General features: G+C 49.6%; 1 protein-coding gene and 1 long non-coding RNA gene across 7 annotated transcripts in view; one reads left to right on the top strand and one right to left on the bottom strand.

Annotated features, from left to right (window-relative positions):
- RFX4 (regulatory factor X4) overlaps nt 1-14,013 on the bottom strand; it is a 161,319-nt gene extending 147,306 nt beyond the window's left edge. For 3 of the 6 annotated variants that reach the window (XM_059082001.2, XM_067010031.1, XM_067010032.1), the window contains exon 1: nt 13,573-13,920. In XM_059082001.2, coding sequence (XP_058937984.1) covers nt 13,573-13,615 — 43 coding nt within the window. In that variant the 5' untranslated portion in view covers nt 13,616-13,920. Of the gene's footprint in view, nt 1-10,190; nt 10,257-10,531; nt 10,621-13,572 lie in introns of those variants that run through there. The other 3 variants (XM_067010034.1, XM_067010036.1, XM_067010038.1) reach the window with 3 other exon arrangements.
- A 303-nt stretch (nt 14,014-14,316) lies between these two features.
- On the top strand, nt 14,317-19,345 carry LOC136792218 (uncharacterized). Its single transcript, XR_010835688.1, has 3 exons — nt 14,317-14,429; nt 17,669-17,789; nt 18,360-19,345. It is a non-coding gene; the product is annotated as an uncharacterized lncRNA (long non-coding RNA).
- Nucleotides 19,346-19,681: the final 336 nt, after the last annotated feature.

Here is a 19,681-nt window from a genome sequence, read left to right as displayed (position 1 = left end):
ACAAGGGACCAAGTAAATTCTGCAACCCTGGGCAAATTACTTAACCTCATGGACCTCAATTTTCCTCCTATATTAAAAATACTTACCCCATGAGGTTATTATGAGGATTAGGAGAAATAATATAAGCTCCTTAAGAGCTGACTGTACCTTATTCCCCACGCTTAGGACGGCGCTTGGCACAGAAGAGCAGATCAATGAGGAGAGAAGAGGAAGGGCTGAGAGGAGGGAGGGAAAGAAAGAAATGAATGAAGCACCAGCACCATGCCTGGCTCACAGGGGCTCAAGAGTGCCAGTTCATCTGCAGTTAATCTACCAAATACTTGCTTGCATGGAGCCTTGAGCCAGGCTTCCTAGAAAGCAGGAAAAGAGACGCAGCATTCCTCAGAATATGAAGGAGGAATTGATTTATGTCTTAAGTAAATACTCATCAAGCGCTGACTTGTGTGAGACACTCTGGAAGATGCTTTGCACTGCGCTAAGCACAGAGAATAATGACACAGGTGGAAATCTTGAGAAACAAAGGAAGAAGCACCAAGTAAACACTGAAAACGAGGATTGGAAGTATGTGCACTTTAGGCCCACGTGGATAAGAGCACCGTGAGGCAAAGTTAAGACAGTCAGAGCTCTATGTGGGAGGGAAACCATCAACAGCTTCATTACAACGGCATGTTTTTAATTGGTATGGCGATGGCCTGGTTTAAGAAAGCAGGACCAGCTTTGGTGCCATAACAACCTGAGTTCGGATACTCTCGCTGTACGAACCAATGCACGTACAGTGACTGAATCCTACGGAGGGGCAGTTTCACTGAGTATAAGATGGGAATGATCCTGCCCAGATCACAGGTTTATGAGGTTATGTATTGTAGAGACTGAACACAGTGGAAGTGGTGTATAAAACGTTTTCTTCTCCTATGCAGTCCTGGGGGAAGGGGCAGAAAGGGGAATGGGGAGAAGGCAGGTCCTGGAAGCTACTAGGGGGACACAAGGAGAAGCAAGTGCTTGAAGCACCTTCTGTTTATTGAGCTTTTGCAACATGCCAAGGCCCTGTGTGGACCCCTTTATATGCATTAGTTCACTTAATCCTCACAATACCCTCTAAGGTGGGTACTCTGCATGATCCCACTTTACTAACAAGCAAACTGAGGCTCAGAGAGGTCACGTGACTTGCTGAATTCATACATTCTAGCCCATGGCAAAGCCGGTTCTCACTAAGTCTATGGGATTCTATAGCCAGAGCAGTTAATGATTGTATCAGTGATTGCAAACTCCCTACTATTAATGATTGCATCAGTGGACTTCCCTGGTGGCACAGTGGTTAAGAATCCACCTGCCAATGCAGGGGACACGGGTTCGAGCCCTGGTCTGGGAAGATCCCACATGTCACAGAGCAACTAAGCCCATATGCCACAACTACTGAGCCCGCATGCCACAACTACTGAAGCCCGTGCACCTAGAGCCCATGCCCCGTAACAAGAGAAGCCACCACAATGAGAAGCCTGCGCACGGCAACAGTCAGTAGCCCCTGCACGCCGCAACTAGAGAAAGCCCATGCGCAACAACAAAGACCCAACACAGCCATAAATAAATAAATGAATAAATAAATATTTTGAAAAATGACTGTAACAGTGATTGCAAACTGTGACATGCTATGCAATGGAAGGGGCTGTTATTTTAACACCCAAGGTTTTTATGCTTAACCTATCGTAAGGAAAATCATGTCTGTAAGTAAATAGGTATGAAGCCTTTGATGATATAAGATGTCAAGTTTGCCACAGTAACTGGCAGGCGGGGGATACCTCCCCAGTAGTGGTTCCAGGCTGAATTCAGAAGCTCTGAGAACAATTAGAGATGAAAGGAACACCTGACATGAAGGTGCCCCCACAGGAAGGAGCCCCCGTGGGTGTCCTCAGTCAGCAGTCTGCTGCCAAAGTCACATCCAGGTGCCCATGACAGCCAGAAGCCCACTGACACCGTGACACTGTGCTCCAGAGAACCGCAGCATGAGCGGCCACCTCCCCCAGGATTAGGGGTGACCTGACCTCCTGAACTTCGTTATATAGCAGAGCAGGTGAGCTAGGATGGACATCTCTGAGGTCCTCCTTCTAACTCCAGGTCTTAGGAGGCAAGGAGGCAGCCTGGCTTTGAAATCAGAATAATCTGTGCTCAAATCCTCATTTGAAACTAGCCATTTGGCCTGGACATGTTACCTAGGCTCTCTGTACCTCGGTTTCCTCTCCTGTAAGATGCGGAAAATAATGCCATCGGTTGGGTATGAGAATTAAATGAGTTAACATGCATAAGCATTTAGCACAGTGATTGGAAAAGATTATAAATGTTATTAGTCTGCTACCCGATTTCAAAAAGGGAGTCACTTGATTTTAAAAAAAGCAACTAATAATTTTGAAAATAATTCATTAAGGCAGCCTGCCGTCAATTACCAAAATAATTTGTGTAGTTCCCTCCTTCTCTCCCATCCTCCCTCTGTCCCTTCCTTCCTCCCTTGTCTCCTTCCTTCCTTCTTTCCTTTCTTTCTCTCTTCATTCCCTTTTCCTTCATTCTTTCCTTCTCAACAACAATCTATGTATCAATATGTAGTCTCCAGGTACCATGTACAATCATACGGCTTCGGTATTTTTTTCCTTTCTTCTGCTTTTTTACATGTCTCAATACCAAGAAAAACTCTGAACAGAACACAGACCCACAGGGAATCCTTTTTTTCGGTTCCTCATCTCTTGGCTCTCTCTGGACCCCTCTGGACCTCTCTGCCCTGCACGCTTTCCCTGCTACGCTCGGGGCTCAGCCAGCCTGAGTGAGGCTCACGCCTGTTGCGGGTGAGACCAGGTCCGGGCAGGCAGCTCTCCCCACTGCCAGTGCCTCCTCAGCAGTGCCCTGCAAGGTAGCCCAGGCGGAGAACGCCCTGCAGCCTGGGCACCCAGAGGAAACCCCAACGAAGCAGACAAATAATTCATTCTTCTAATCACAGCAAAGTTTTCAAACTTTAAAACGGAGCCTTGATTAGAAGAAAAGCTGTGTTTTTTTTTTTCTAAAAGCCTGGCATTTCTGAAAAGGTCCCCTACCCAAACCACAGCAACCTCAAAAACTCTGCCCACTGAGTTGAAAATAAAAGTTCATGGAGACCAAAGGCCCTCTCACAACAACAGCTCAACCCTTTAGAAATCTTCTTTCCAATGCTTAAAAGTTTTCACATTTTAACTGAGGGCCTGAAGCCCTCTGGGATATTCCTTCCTTGTAAACTCCCAGGGCTTTCTCAGCCAAAGTTATTTATTTTTTTATGATGTCTAATAATGCTTTGTGGAGAAACTATTTTGTTTTTGTAAAAGGAGCCATCAAGTAAAAGAAAAAAAAAAAAAACTCCTAGAAACAGAAATTTTAGCTTTTTTTGTAGCCATATAAGAATGATACAGAATTACTTGATTTTCTTTTCGGTAGAACAAAGAACTTATAGAGGCACCCAAACTCTCCCCCTGCCCCCACTCTACATTTGTTATCAGCAGTGGAACTGAACACCAGAAAGAAAACATGGCGAAATATTTAAGGTGATCAATCAATTCCACCACAAACAGATCTGCGTTTATGCCACGGGCCCAATTCTGGAACTTTACAAAACCCCAGCAACTTCAATAGGAATTTCACCTACCCATAAGCTCTGAGAACCAGTTCACAAACTATAAATACATCACATGTATCAACACCCCCAAATTTAGACTCATCGTTCAGAAAAAGATGATGTGGAGCTCAAATATCACCCCTGCTTTTTAAAAAAATTATAAACTCTGTAATTGTAACATTCAAAGAAACGCCTCCTTCTTCAAAAGTCTAATATTAGCTTGAAATGACTTCAGAGCCGTCACAAGATTCAAAACAAACGTGTTAACGTAAGTTTCTCCACAAAATGCGTTCGTGCCTCAAAAACTGGTTGCTGGCGGTGTAATTAGCAGTCACCAATCACTCTTTAGATTATTCAAATGACAGTTCAAAACCTAGTTCAGGAGTAGTTCCCTCATGTTCACTGATGCTGCATTTTCTCCAACATGATGGATTTAGGAGATCAGTGCTTATGAAGTAGTAATTCTCCCTTCCAATTAAATAAAAATCTGCTATATTCATCAATCTCACTTAGGCTGTGTCTAAATAATGCTGACCTTCAGCACAGTTGGGTAGTCAGAAAACGCGCAGGGCACTAAGCCCTAACTAACCTTCACTGGGTTGAAGCCTTTTCAAAGGCTTTCTTATTATCCCGTTGAATTAAAGCAAAACAATCACAACAATATAAACCCAAAACGTCCAGGTTCACCTGTCTACTAATAACTATTGATTGCTCAGAGGCAGATTATGCTTTTACATTTTACTGAGGATTAACCAACCACAAAAGTGGAAACTATATATCTATTTTAAAGAAATTCTGCTCTGAGGATCAGATCTGAGCACAGAACCCACGTAATCTACTGGCACAGGTAATTCAGCCCTGGTTGCCTAAATTCAGATCCTATTCATCTGAAAACTGAAGGGCTGAATTTCATTCTTTCTTTTCTGCTTTTTATGATCTTTCTCTCTCTTAAAGAAAGCTGTTAATATTTCAAAAACCCAAAAACCACAATTGTAGATAAAATCAAGTTATAAAGACAGAAACGGAACAAATGGACATTTTCTCCTCACGTTAGAAAAATACGCAAGAAAGGCCAAAGAACTAAACGAGGTCCTGCTAAAACGAGTTCCTGAGAAAGACTCACTTGAAACTGGTTTCCCCTTCTTGAAAGTCAAGTGTAAAATGGTTCAGTCTTTAATAAAACAGTGATGCCTACACGTATTGGGCAGCGGGGGGAGGGCAGTGGATGAAGAACGTGGGCCATTGCGTTCTAGAACTGGGAGGGCGTCAGGGGTTGTGCAGGGGCCTTCATCAGACGTGTGCACCATACGTCTCCTCTGAGATCTCCATGGAACTAACTCTCTTGCAGGATTCAAATCCCAGTCAACAGGTGTTGCCTCTACAAAGACACATTTTCCACTCCCTTTAACAAACTGGAAAACGCAAGGGTGAAACCATGGCAAACAGAAGCACATAAAATGCCTTGTTCATGGGAAAGGTAGAGAAATGAAAATGACATGAATCCCTCAGCCTAAAACCTTTTGGAAGAGAATGATTTATCTCGACATGAGAATTGAGACTATGTCCACGTAGTACAAAAAACATCTAGATATGCTGAAACAATCTAAATTTTTTTCAGCATTCTTATCCCCTTTTCCCAACTAGACACCTAGGATTTGGCACAGGAAGGCCAGATAATTATTTTCAATCGTAGTTAGGTCTGCCATTTACTGAGCAATTTCTAGGAGCCAGGCTTAACTTAAAGCGCACAATCTCATTATATCCTCTTTTTGTTCTTATTGAAGTAGAGTCGACATACAATATTATGTTCGTTTCAAGTGTATGACATAGTGATACGACAAATACATTACCACAATCACCACGACAAGTCCGGTAACCATCTGTCACCACACAAAACTATTACAGCATTATTGACTATATTCTTTATGCTGTTACAGTACATCCCTGTGACTTATTTGTTTTATAACCGGAGTTTGTACTTCTTAATCCCCTTCACTTATTTCACCCAACAACCTCCTCCTCCCCAGTATATCCTCTTAAGAACCCTAGAAGGTAAAGAGTGGATTTTTTTCACAAAGAAGGAAGTTGAGGCTTGAGAACTTAGGTCATTTGCCCCGGGTCACACAGCTAGCAAGTGACCAAGCGGGGATTTAAATCTTGGGTCTATCTGATAGCAAAGCCCATGTTCTTTTCATTAAAGCACACCCACATCTACCTGAAGCCATAGGGGAACACATATCTGTGAATGACTTCTAGCTCTAATATATGGTTTGTTAAATTACCAAAAGGCTACATATATAATCATAGTACTTAATGGCTTCTGCCTCATTAGTTTATTCTGGCTGAGGTATGTCTGTATGTGAGCATGAATGAAGCCCAGACAATCACAGACACAAAGCGAATGGTAACTAAACTTCAAATGAATCCCCAAGAAGACTACAGTGCATTTCACATCTGCAGTAAAGATGTGTCCCTTTATGTCCCTATTTTTGCCAACGATAATTTACAATTTTGGCTTCACAGTATAAAAGACTATCCTAACACTTCCTTACAGGAAGAAAATTGCATGCTTTTGCTAAAATAATATACACTTTCATTGGACATCCTTTCCAACACAACCCTCTCCCTCGCTAAAACAAAAAAGAAGAGAAAGACAGTATAGCCTTGTGACTAAGAGTGCGGATCACTGCAGGTTAGGGTACTTACCCCCTTCAAGGATATCCTTTATCTGCCTCCACTTCCCATTGCATAGAATGGAATGGATAATAATAGTACCCCTAACATATATTTTAAAACACAACTAATAATGAATTTAAAGTGCTTAGTACATGCCTGGCATGTGAAAGGCACTTGACAAACATTAGCTTTAAAAATGAAAACAAAAACTTAGATTTATTACTTGCATTCTGTCTCAGGAAACTTTGGCACACGCAATTAAGATCCATCCTGCTTCCCATGCAGTCAAGGTATGTCTCACAGCCCAACATCTAGAGCTCAGAAACTTTTCAGTTTTGAGCCTGTTGGTTTCCTCCTTTAAACTGCAAATGTTAACAGTTCCTTCTTCAGAGCGTTGTTGTGAGCATTACCTAGATAATGCATTTAAATTAAAATGCTTAGCAAGGTGAAAACATATAGTAAGTATTGAATATATGTTATTTATTATCACTTTCGCATTGCAGACTCACAACAGCCTTATCAGACGGTTCTATCAATTCTGTAAGAAAACTGAAGCTCAGCAATACCTAGCTTCCAGACCAAAGACACACAGCTTCATGTGGCAGAAAGGCACCCTGTGAAAGGTAGCAACCTCCCCATCACCACACTCTGTCTTCATTAATCTAGATAATGTTTTCTCTTCGTAGTATGTATCACTAGCTGAGATTACCTATTTTTGTGTTTATCTGTTTGTCTGTCTAGAATTTATGCTCCAGAGGAGCAGAGATGGCATTTTAAAGCTCAGCATTTAGCAGAATGCAGGGCACGTAGAAGACACATAGAATTATGGAATGAATGGATGAGACAAGCTAAAATTTGCCCAAAGTCTATACTCTACTCAACCCTTGTGATGCACTGCCTCCTACCACTGCCATCATTTAAAATCCTCTTCAAATCCAGAATCATATGACAACTTCAGAGACGTTTTCTCTGGAGCTCAAAGACACAACATTCCTTGCTCCTCCACTCTCATCCATGCATTTCCATTCTCACCAAGTGGGACTCAAATCCACCTGGCGGCCAGCGTCATCACCAAGCCCTGCCAGGCTAGCGCTCTACCAGTGACCAGCTGAAGCAGGCAGCGTGGGGCGAGGGAAATGGGCTTTCCCAGCCTGGCCTCTGATCTAGCTCTACCACGTACAAGTTGTGACCTTATGCAAGTTCCAGACCCTCTTTCATCCTAAAAAGGGACAACGCAGAACTGCTGTCAGGTTTCAATGAGTAATGTGTGGTAAAGTGCCTGTTAATGGGGCTGCCACATGGTGGGTGTTCAACAAGAGAGAGCATCCTTTCCTCCAGGCCCCAAGGGGCCACTATTTTTCTGTCCCTTGTAGCGCTCACCACTCTCAATATGTCCATGCCTTCCCCCATCAAAACGTTTTAAAGTCCTTGATAGTAGGGACTGTGGCCTTATTCATCCCCAGGCTCTGCCACCCAACAGGTGCTCAGTGAGTGAGACTGAATAAAACCTCAGATAAATTCACTCAAAGTAATTTTTTAAACTTTTACCTGACACCTCTAAATTATCTGTCTTTGAGTTATTCTCTCCCTCCCCTAACCTTGATAAAATTGCAAAGACATCTCAAATAGAGTGGGTGTGGGGAGAAGCAACGTCAGAGATTCTCCCCCACCACCGCCTTTTCCATCCTGCCGAGCTGTGCATCCCTGGAGGGGCAGCTGAAGAGTGTCCCAAGTAACCTTTACAGCAGGCAGGGCAGGCTCTCGGGGTCTATGCAAGTGGAGACCTGACTGTCTGGCGTCCAACTTGTGATGTCACCATTCCATACCTTTTCAGCCTTTTTTCTTTTTTTTTTTTTTTTTTGCACAGACACCAAGGCAAACACACACATCAACTTGACTTAGAATCACGATTTTGCAGTGTTGGAAATAGAAGAGAAACGCTGTGCCTGATGCAGGTCACAAAAATACCTCTCTCGTGGAGCGCTTGTGAGGATCAATGTGTGATGAACTACTTTATAAACCTAGTACCAGGCAGATATCACAGACACGGTCATGTAAATTAGTCATAAACTTTCAGACAGACCGTGGCAATCTTTACATCCAATCCGTTCATTTACAGATGAGGAGACAGAGTCTGGGGAGAATGGAAGGACTCCTCTGCTGAACATATCACCAGGAGGGGTGGCCAGCTGTGAGAAGAGCCTCACCTCTTCCTAAAAGCTTGAGCAACGGAGGGTAAAGTCTGGTGTACTCTTGATAGCAACATCTCACCACATGGGCCAGTGTGGCTTCTTATCCAGCATTTGTGGGGGTCTGTGATGCTGACTTCATCACCCAGAGGCATTTCAGTGTTGACGCCGGGTACAGCCCCATAAAATCTAACGCCTTAAGGAACGCACCTCAGGTGTAACTGAGAAAGGCAATTACCGTTCCTCAAAAGGGGGTTATTCAAGGTTCTTGACTCTTAAAATCCTAAATGACTTGTAAAAATATTTTAGTATATTATTAGTTTGGGGAGAGAGTCACTAATTGTGCAATGGATCATAGTTCAGATAGTGGTAACCTGGGTTCTATAGTAAAGAGGGATACGTCTAACTTGTCAGAAAATTCTAGTCTGTGAGCTGTCTTACCCTTCATTTTACAGGCAATTAAAATTAATCTTGTAAAGGCTAGAAGATTTACCTAAAGTATCATTACAAGTGGCTGAGTCAGAATGATAACCCCGAGCTTTCCCCACTGTACCAAGGAGAAAAAAATCCGGAGTATCTTCTCTTCAGTACCCTCCCCACCCCTCCAAGATTTCTGACCAGGCACCTCCTTCTCTTCTCTTACCCGCCTTATCCTAACCCCTTACCCTTTCAGATCCAGTTTGGGGGGGGGGGGGGCGATGAGAAATTCATCTGGGGCGACCCACGGGTCGTGGGGAAGAAAAGCCAGAACCTTTCGCGTTGGTGAGCCTGTGGCTCGTGGCGGCGGGGGAGGGGGGGCAGGCGCACTGCCCAGCTGGCGCCTAACTTGGGGATGGGGAGGGAGGCTGGACGAGAACCCGGAGGAGGAGGGGTGGGAGAGAGGGCGCGCAGGCGGGCTGAGAAAAGGTGTAGCTGCTGGAGAGAAATTAGAGACCTCGGCGCCTCTGGGAAGCAGGATGGTCCAGCTCTCACACAGCGGCGGGGAGGCCCCGTGCAAACTCCTCTCTCCTCCTCGTACTCGGCCTTTTGTTGTCCGCCTCTGCCTCTGGCTCCCGCTCATGCCCTCCGGTCCCCTGCCCCCCCTGAAGTCACCCCAACTGCACTCATAATATTTTGCTTTGCGCTGGGTCTGTTTTCCACTACCAACTTCCAGCAGTCTCCATGGCGACGCGCTGGGGAGGGGAGCGGGCGCAGCTATGGAAATCCCAGGGCCTAGTCGCCTGGCGGCCCCTGCAAACTTTTCCGGGTCTGCAGGACCTACAGGCCGGGTGGGAAAGCGCGTTGTCCCGGGCCGCCGCACCAAGTCGCGTGCGGGGCTCCCCGAGCCCGGCCTACACGCCGCGTCCGCGCTGGCTAGTGCTGCAGCCACCCGGACTGGGGACCTGGGGACCACGCGGCTCTTACTTGACCCTGATGCCAAACCCAGACGTCGGCACTTGGCAGGTGGCGAAGGTGGGGCGAGCATGCCCCCTTTACCGGCAACACACACACACACACACACACACACACACACAGACACGGCCGGGGAGGGCGAGACAGTCTGATTTGGGCGCGGGGATCCGACCCCTTGTTCCCCGAGCTCGCAGTCCGGGTCCTGGGGCTGGAGAAGACGGCGGCTTTCCTAGGCCCAGGGCCTCCTCCCACCCAGGCGTTCTCTGCCCCACCGGCCCCACGCCAAAGCCACTGAAGGTCCCCACCTGCGAGCCCTCGGAGCCAGGTCGGGCCTTGTGCTGAGCCGGGGGCCTGTAGACCAGAGTGCCTTCCCGCCGTTGTGGCCCAGGGAGCTCAAATCCGGCTCTAGGGGTGCTTTGGCCGCTCTGGGTTTTAGAGGTCGCGGCGGAAAGCGGTAGAGGCAGAAGTTTCCAGGTCGGGTTCGTCAGTGCCCCTCTGTAAGAAGCCGTCCCGTTTAACAAGAAACAACCCTTCCGTTGCGCAGGCGACCAACCTGGCCCCGGCCCACTTCGTACAAGTTCTCCGTGGCCTAAAACTCTACCTACTTTCCCCCCACCCCGCCCCTCGTTCTCGAATTTCCAGGTACCTTGAGTAACTGAGCAACGCTCGTCTGGGAAGGACAGCCAGGATTGGAGCCACAGGCCACGAACACGTAGGCGCCGGCGGCGGCCCGCGTGCCGAGGGCGGGCCACACGGAGCTCGGCGCAGACTTTGCGCGGCGCGGGGCTGAGGCGCCAGCCGGGAGCGACGCAGCTGCAAACCGCGCACGGGGCGGAGGGCGCGTCGACCGCCCCACGCGTGCGCCTGCGGCCTCCGCCTCCTCCACGAGCCCGGGCGCGCTGCGGGCCTCCTGGGAGAGGAGCTCTGCTTTGTGGCACTCGGCGGCGGGCTAGCCCAGGGCCCAGAGGCGCGCGCCGGCTCCCCGGCCTCCTCCGACGGGGCATTGTCTCAAGCCCTCACACTTGTTGAGTATTTTGGGAAAACTCGAGGAATATATTACCGCCTCGGTGCGCTGAACAAAGGGGCGCGTTTCCGCAGGTCACGCTGAAGGGGCCCCCAGGCGGACCACTAGAGCCCCGGCCCCTGCAAAACTGTCTTCCCGGGCCCGAGGCAGGTTGCGGGGCTTTTCCTTTTAAGAGGAGGGGACGGAGGCCTGGCCCGCCGGCCTCTCCGGCCCCGGACGCTCCGGACATCGCCCCAGCACTTTCTGAGAATCGATCGTTCCAGCCCTTTCGGAATAAAATAATAATAACGATAATATTCGTGGTTCTGCCGTAAGATTTGCGCGCAATCTGCCGTAAAAGGAGCAGAATCGAACTGCTCCAAGGAGCGCAGGTCTCAGCAAGCCGGGGAGAAAGGACCTTTACATAACAAGGGAAACTCCAAAGAAAAGCTAATTGGATTAAGTTCTCTGGAAGCGAGGTGAGGGAAGGTCCTGGACCGGACCGCGCCGAGCCGCACTTCCCCTGTCGGTTTTGCAAGCCCGAGTGAAAAATGTCACCTGGTGCGCCTCGTGTCATTTCTTCACGCTGCCGTTTCCCAGAACTTTTTGAGTTCAGGATGGCGATCTAGGGATGTCTAACATTTTCGAAAAGGGGAGGGGAGTGGATGGGAGAAAAGATTTCAGAACCCGTTGGGGGTGTCTGCTGTAAGTGACCAGGTGTCTCCACGACCACTAGCTAGAGGACAGAAAACAGAACGTTTCCACAACCCCGCAGCTCTCCCCAGAACGCACCGAGAAGCTCCAGTCGTGTGGAAGGGGTGGCTAAGAGCCTCAGCTGGGCCATGGCTGTTGTGGGGCATGGAGACCCCAAGTCCCTACGTGGACCCCTTGCAAATACTTGGTCGCAAACCATGCAGACATGGGTTTAATTTTGTTCAAGGATATTCACCTCTAAAGTTGGGTGCCCAGGAGGTGCGTAGCGGCACTAACACTTGGCATAGCAGTATGCAGGAAGGGTCTCTTTTCCCTCTCTGGGCGCCCTCTTTACCGCCAGTGGAGAGGATCCAGCAGGGCTGGCCGCGCACTCGCAGCCGGGCGGGTGGCAGGCGACGCCTCTCCTTACCTTCGTTTGTCATTGCACATAGTAAGGAGTTCTGCGGGGGCTCAGCCTTTCCCCACTGCCAGGGAACCCACACCCACTCGGGGGAGCGCAGTGGAGAAGGACTTAGCTCTTGAGATCAGAGATAGACAATTACCCTGGAAAATCAAAGATACCCCTGGCCAGAGGGGGTGGGCGTCTTGTCCACCAGGGCCCCAGCAGAAGCCAGGAGAGGCTGGAAATCTTTCTGCAAGGACGGAAGAAAAGACCATCTGGGGCAATGCCCGGATGACCCCTACTCCCACCCCACACCCATTTCCAGCCTGCTTCGGAGTGGAGATGGGGAAACAATCGTGTGGTGTTTCTTTGCTCAGGGAGGAGTCGCGCGTGTGTTAGGGGATGGCAGAGGCTGGAAGGCACTTGTTGCTCCGCGCTGCAGAGTCCAGCAGCGGATGCTCGTAGGCATCCCCTCAAGCATCGCGTCAAGCTGCTGCCTCGGCCCAGGCTGCTCTCACTGCCCTGTTTCTGCCTCTCCCCAAGAAACTCCAAGGCTACAACCAAGCAGGGATAGGACTGCACTGGTTGGAAGACTGCGGCTGGGGGAGGAGGTGAACTTCCAGAGAATTTCTTTCACCTGGAAGGGGCATAGGGAGCATAACTCTGATCTAGAAGTTTGGCGGCTCTTCAAAGGCGCTAGAACTGGGAGGTGACGAAGACTCTACTGGAGAAATAACCGAGACGCTGGGCTTTTTCGTTGTAAGAGATTCCTTGGCTTGCTTTCTCTGTTGTTATGGACGGCCGCAACCCCAAAACCTGATGCCCACAGCCAACAGACCCCAAAGTGCCGAGCAGTTTGCAGACCCAGACGCCAGGCCTCGCCAGCCGCTCAGCGTCTTGTCCTCCCTTCAGCAGAATTACAATCCCCGAGCAGAGCGCATCGTCGGGTGCCCCTTCCGGGCAAGGAGGCTACACCCCGCCTCGGACGGCCCGGGTCTCCCTCCTCCAGACCGGGCGCGGATTCCCCAGGACCACCGGGTTCGCCGCCGCCACTCCCTCCAGCTGCGCATCTCCACCAGTCGGAGCCTCTGTCCCCACCTCCCAGGCGCTGTGCGGAGCCGTCGCCCTCCCCCGCCTCTGGGGCGTTCCGCTCGGCTTCCTGGCCCTAGCCACCAGCTCCAGAGCGCACCGCTATTCCGGGGGCCCCCAAACCGGGGGAGGAGCCGGGCCCGGGAGGGGGCGGTCGGCTCGCAAAGTTTCTGCAAGTGGCACCTCGAGCTCGCCTCGAGCCAGCGAATCTTTACATAACTTTGTGTCCCGGGCTAGCAAAAGCGCGCTCCTCAGCGCTCGCGCGCGCACACACATTTACACACACAGTCACACGCTTACACACGCGCACACTTCCACGCATCCGCTTACAGACATCGCACATCGCATGGGATTGAAAACTTCTGCAGGCTCCGTTATTTCCTGGGGTTCCGCTGTCAAGTTGACCCTTCTGAACTTTTTGCGACTCTTGCTGAAGTTCCCCTTCTACCTCTTCTTTCCCTCCCAATGTCTCCCCCCAACCCCCACCAGTAGGACTAACCTGTGGAATCCATGTCGGGTTCCTCCAGTAACCCACAATGCATGCTCTTCCCATGGACAGCACAGGCGCCCCCCAAAAGTCCTGATGTTTGGGGGTCCCCTGTGCTAGAGCTGCCCAGGGAGGAAGGGAGGAAGGAGGGGAGAAGGAGAAAGAGACGCAGAGAGTGCAAGGACGGAAGGATAAAGAAGAAAAGGAAAAGGCAGAAAGAGAAAGGAGAACAGAGAAAGAAGAAAAGAGGAGAGAGAGAGAAGGGAGAGAGCTCGGAGAAGGGGGAGAGAGAAAGAGCGAGCGAGCAAGGGGACACTCAGTAATCCAGCCGGGCAAAGCCAAACCCGTCAAAATGTTTGCGGATGTTTCATGGGAAAAAGCATCATTTTATAGGAGCCCCGATGGGAGCAATGTCATTGATAGGCCAGCCGGCCTGATGAATGGCCGCTCGTCAGATGGGGCCGTGGCGAGGCGCACTGTGAAGCCCATTGTGGGCCTGTTTTGAATAAGAAAAGCCGCCTCCGAAAAGGGGGGCTCAGAGCGACGCAATCCCAGCCCTCCGACTTCCCCCTTCTATTATAGCATTAGCAACGTTTTTCTTATTTAAAGTTCCAGAGGCCTTCTCCAGCCTTCGCCCGGCACTCATTATAGGCGAAATCAAAATTGGCTTAGATGTGGCCCCCTCCCCCCTGCCCCCCTCCCCCGATCCGGCCAGGCGCGGCGCAGGCTTGGGGGGTGGGCAGGGGACTCCGAGGAGCCAGGGGAGTCGCCTACGCGGCCACGAGTGGGCCCCACTCCTTTCCCGCTTCTCCTGGGCCCCCCCAAGCTTGGTCCCGGGCTAGATTTTGAATGGGAGCCCTGGGGATGAGGTAAGCCTTGACTCCCTTCCACGCGGATCCGCGGACACGCGTGGGGGAGAGGAGAGCGCTGAAAGGGGGAGGGGAAGGGGAGCTGCAGCCCTAAGACCCCACCCCCACCCCAGGCGGCGAGAAGGCCGCTTGGCAGGGAGGGTGTGAGGCGCTGACTCATCTCCAGAACTTTCTGTCTTCTGGGTGTATCTGCCCCTCTCCCCGCCTGCCTCCCTGTCTCTGTCTCCCTCTGTCCTTCCCTCGTCCTCTGTGTCCCTCTGTGTCTCCGGTTTGGGCTGCGTGCGTTTCGGTCCAGCCCCTGGCCCCTCACCTCTTTGTCTCTCCCTAGGACTCTGCCCCTCTCTGTCTCTATCCCCCTTGGTCTCTCTGACACTCCCCGCAGCCCCCGCCTCTTCCCGTAACTCTGTCTGTCAGTCTGTCTGTGTCTCGGTCCCTTCCTCCCTCCTCCCGCCCCCGCCCCCAGCCAGCCACGAAGTTTGCGAGAAGCCCGGGCCTGCGAGTGGGGACGTGGTTTTCCCAGGGACCCCCTCCTAGGCTGAGTGTAGAGTGCAGAAAGAGGGGGGCGAGGAGCTGGGGGGCTGGAAGTGGAAGTGGGGGGGCCGGCTGCGTCTCCGCGGGCCCCGATAAAGTGGCCGTTCGCGGGCCGGCCGCGCTGTGATTAGAATATGAATGGGGCTCGGCGGGCGGAAGAGAAAGGCGGATTACCCGGGTGCTTTGACCATGGACAGAGGCAGCGCCGGCCCGGCCGCGGAAGGGGCGGGGCGCGCGGGAGGGGTCCCTAACTCAGGGCGAGGGAGTCTCTAACCCGGGACCCCAAGCAGGGCGCGGCTTCCGCGGTCCCTCCGACAGCCCCCCAGTCTGCCCTCCTCAGTGGGACAATGTTGGGGTGGGGGGCGAGGGGCCAGCACGTGCCGAGTTAAGGTCACGGTGCGGAAGAAAGGAGGAGGCGCGGAACGCGGGCGGGAGAGTCCGGGCTTAGCGTATTTCAGAGAGCTGGGTTCGAATCCCATTCGGTAAATGCCTTACTCTTTATGGGCCTCAGTTCCCTCGTCTGTAAAATGGGGCAAAGTGTCCCCTCTCAAAGTGTGGGGTAAGATTAAACGAGGTAGCGGATGTAAAAGGGGCTGAGTATTCGCTGTTCTCTCTACTTGGAACTCTCCTCACCAGCGACCTCCTCCCGACGTGTCCCCGCGTGACCGGCTTTTCCCCACCACCCTGATCTCAGCTAGCGTCGCCTCCTCGGAGTGCGCCTGACCACTGTGTGAGGCGCCCCTCTTGCTCCGGCTGTTGCCTGGTTCGTTACCCGTTTGTTCCTGCAGGAACACCGTGCACAGCCGTTTGCTCAGAGCCCAGAGCAGCGCCGGGCACATTCTTTCCGGCCGCGATGGTTGGCGAAGGGAAGGGGGCTATGAAACCAACCAAAGGTGACGGTGGTGATCACCGCCCGTGGTCGTGGTGTGCGTGGTGGCAAAGACCGCGGGATTCCAAGTCAGGAGATCAGAGAGGCCGTGTTCTCCTTTCGCAGCCTCAGTTTTTCCCTGGACGGAATGGAGCGAATGATAAAAACCTCCATCAGCCAGCTGCAGGGGCCCATTGGGAGGTAGAAGACTTGGCAGGGAGCTTGACCAGGTGCCTTCGGGTGGTTGCGGGGAAGCCCGTGCTTCAGGCCCTGGGAAAATCCTTGAGGGATGCCAGGGGCCGGGTTGTCTCCAAAGGGCGGATGAGACTATTATTATGGCTGTTGCTATTATTCTTATTTTAATTATTATGCATGCAAAATTGGGGGGGATGGGCCAGACTCGCCAGGGAGGAGTGAGGGGGAAGAACTCATATGTGGGCCGCGCAGATGCGTGTGTGTGCACAGTTCAGGGCGCAGGCTAGGCTAGGTCCCTGCCCTGCACTGTCTAACCTGGGAGGGCACTGTTTCTCAGACATGACAGTGCTGCAGCACCCAGAAGCTCAAAGAAATGAATATAAGCACTTACTCATTCATTCTTTAGTATAAATTTTTGTTGCATACCTACTATGTGCCTAGCACTATTCTAGGACCTGAGGATATAGCAGTGAACAAAATAGACTAAAAAAAAAAGTCATGCTCTCCTGTAGTTTATGTTGGAGTGAGGTGAGATAGATAATATATAAAATATATAATTAGGTTATTTAGGATGTCTGATCATGAGTGCTAGGTAGGGGGTGGGACATAAGGGAGGGCCTCTCTGAGAAGGTAACATTTGAGCTTTAAAATAGTGCTATCTGCTGTTGGTGGGAATCTAAATTGGTGCAGCCACTATGGAGAACAGTATGGAGGTGCCTTTGAAAACTAAAAATAGAGTTACCATATGATCCAGCAATCCCACTCCTAGGCATATATCCAGAAAAGATGAAAACTCTAATTCGAAAAGATACATGCATCCTGATGTTTAGAGCAGCACTATTTACAATAGCCAAGACATGGAAGCAACTAAGTGTCCATCAACTGGTGAAATGAATAAAGAAAATGTGGTACATATATACAGTGGAATATTACCCAGCCATAAAAAGCATGAAATAATACAATTTGCAGCAACATGGATGGACCTAGATATTATCACACTAAATAAAGCCAGACAAATATCATATGATATCACTTACATGTAGAATCTAAAAAGATGATACAAATGAACTTACGTACCAATCAAAATCAGAAACAGACTCACAGACATAGAAAACAAACTTATGGTTACCAAAGGGCAAAGTGGGGGAGGGATAAATTAGGAGTTTGGGATTAACAGATACACACTACTATATATAAAGTAGATAAACAACAAGGACCTACTGTATAGCACAGGGAACTATAATATTTTGTAATAACATAATGGAAAAGAATCTGAAAAAGAATATATATATAAACTGAATCACTTTGCTGTACACCTGAAACTAACACAGCATTGTAAATCAACTATACTTCAATAAAGAAAAATAAAATAAAATAAAATAGTGCTATCTGGGGGCCAGTGACAAGGGTGCATTCATTTGTGAAAATTCACTGAGCTCTGTATTCTTATGATTTTATGTATTTTCCTGAATGTATTTCAAACTTCAATAAAATGTTTGTTTAGATTCAGTATGAACAACATCATATAGTAATAGTAGCTACCATTTACTCTTTATGTATTGACTGTGATAGGTGTTTTCCACGCATTATCTCATTTGATCCTCACAATACAGCTAACATATATTATTGTTGTCCCCACTTTTAGAGAGGAGGACAACTGGGGTGCAGTGTAGCACTCTTGCACTTCACAGGCACTGTGGACGCAACAATGAGTGACCCAGCTCCTATCCTCCAAAACAAATACACAGGGGGCCGGTGGAGAAAGTGTGAGTACTGTGGGAACCAAGAGTGGGGATGTGAAGCTGAGCCCAAGAGGCTGGTGTCAAGGCAGGCCTCCTCCAGGAATTGATGACTAAGCCAGGAACTGGATTCAGCAGGCAGGGGGGTTGAGGGGTGTTATAGACATAGGAGCCTCTGTGGTATGTTTGGGGTCTGGAGCCTGGCATGGCTGCACATAGAACGGGAGGGAGGAGTAACAGGCAATTTCTTTGGGAGGTAGGTGAGGATCAGGTCAGGAAGGTCATGCTAATCCCATCCTGGAAGGGATTTGAGCATACAGGACTACATTTGTATTTTGGAGATACCAGTATGGCCACAGTATGACACCAGGATGGGGGTTGGTTGCTAGAGGTGGTGGTCACTGATGGGGCGGGGGAGGAGTCCGGATGGATTCCCTGAAATAGGGATATGTCAATGGGGGCAGGAAGACATGACTGGTTCAGGAGATACTAAGGAGATCACATCTATCAGCTTTGGTGTTAGCTGGATATGCCCAGTGAGGGGCAGGGTGGAGTGATGTACAGATTTCTGACTTGGGCTGTTGACACCATTCACAGAGACTGTCTGACGGCAGGAGGAGGGAAGATGTGGCAGAAAGGCAGAGGCGACTTGAGGTGCTTATAAAACTTCCCAGGAGCCCAGTGGCAATGACCGGAAGGCAGCCCCCTGAAAGCGTGGAGTTGGCACTGATGTGTAGACCTTGGTGGCTTCTGAAGCCCTTGGAATGGATGAAGGAGCAGCATAGAAGAGGAGGGTGCAGGGTGAATCGCTCCCAGGTCATCCGGAATGCTCTGCCCCCACTGCTGTTATCTCCATAGTGCCTTGTACTTCCCAATCCTAACACTCACCTTATTGTAATTATTTACTTGTCTGATGTTCTGTTTTCTCTACAGAACTTACCACCACCTAAAATTGTTTGTTTTGTTTCCTTATTCATTGCATGCCTCTCCATTCCACAACACAAGCCTTAGGAGGGCTGGAACTCTGTCCCTCTCGCTCACTGCTGTCATCCCTGTCTCTGGACAGTATTTATTGATTCCTATGAATGGCCCATCCACTGGTCTGACTGGTAGCAGGTGACACAGACCCACAAGAGCACAAGATGATGGATTTCCTTGTGCGGTGAAGTCACCAGACACGAGTTTCACACTTTGCACAGCACTGAAACACTCTGGTTCTAAGTGAAAGTCAGAGCCCTGTGCAACTAATTCTAAAAATGAAATCTGGAAGACAATATGCCCTCTATCAAAATCTCCAACTGTGGATTTATACTGTAGAGTTGCATTATGTGTGGGTCTAGGCCTGGACCACCTTCAGCAGAGAAACCTCTGCTGAGGAAGACTCACTCTTCCTTCCCTTCCCTTCCCTTCCTCCTTTCATCCCCCTCTCTCCTTTCTTACTTTCTTTATTTCAGCCAATATATGATCAGTGTGTTCTAGGCAGAGGTTCAGAGGTGAACAGGATAGACAAGCTTCCTCCCCTCCCTTCCACCTCCTGGAGTCTCCATGCTGTTGGGAGGGCTGACAATAAACAAACAAATGTTAAACAATATTCCTGCCTTCATGGATCTTATATCATAGTAAAGATATGAGTCCAACCTTATGTTTGTTAATGACTCATTTGTTAATTACATAGTTATTTACTTCAACAAACTTTGCTGGAGCACATTCAATGCACCTCTGAAAGGTGTGGGGATAAATAGTCCAATAAGACTGTGTTTACCTTACATTGTCTTGTTTCAGTGAAGGTGACTCAGGAAGAACTATAAAACATCTGGATAAGTAATCTACAAGTAGGGTGCCTGGAGCTACTGTGGCAGGAAGGGATCCCCCCCACTCACTCTGGAACCACCTGAATTCAGGCTGAATTGATTTCTGCC

Source organism: Kogia breviceps, chromosome 12 (assembly GCF_026419965.1).
Source record: "Kogia breviceps isolate mKogBre1 chromosome 12, mKogBre1 haplotype 1, whole genome shotgun sequence".
Lineage (NCBI taxonomy): Eukaryota > Metazoa > Chordata > Mammalia > Artiodactyla > Physeteridae > Kogia > Kogia breviceps.
This window is presented reverse-complemented; position numbering and strand designations above follow the sequence as displayed.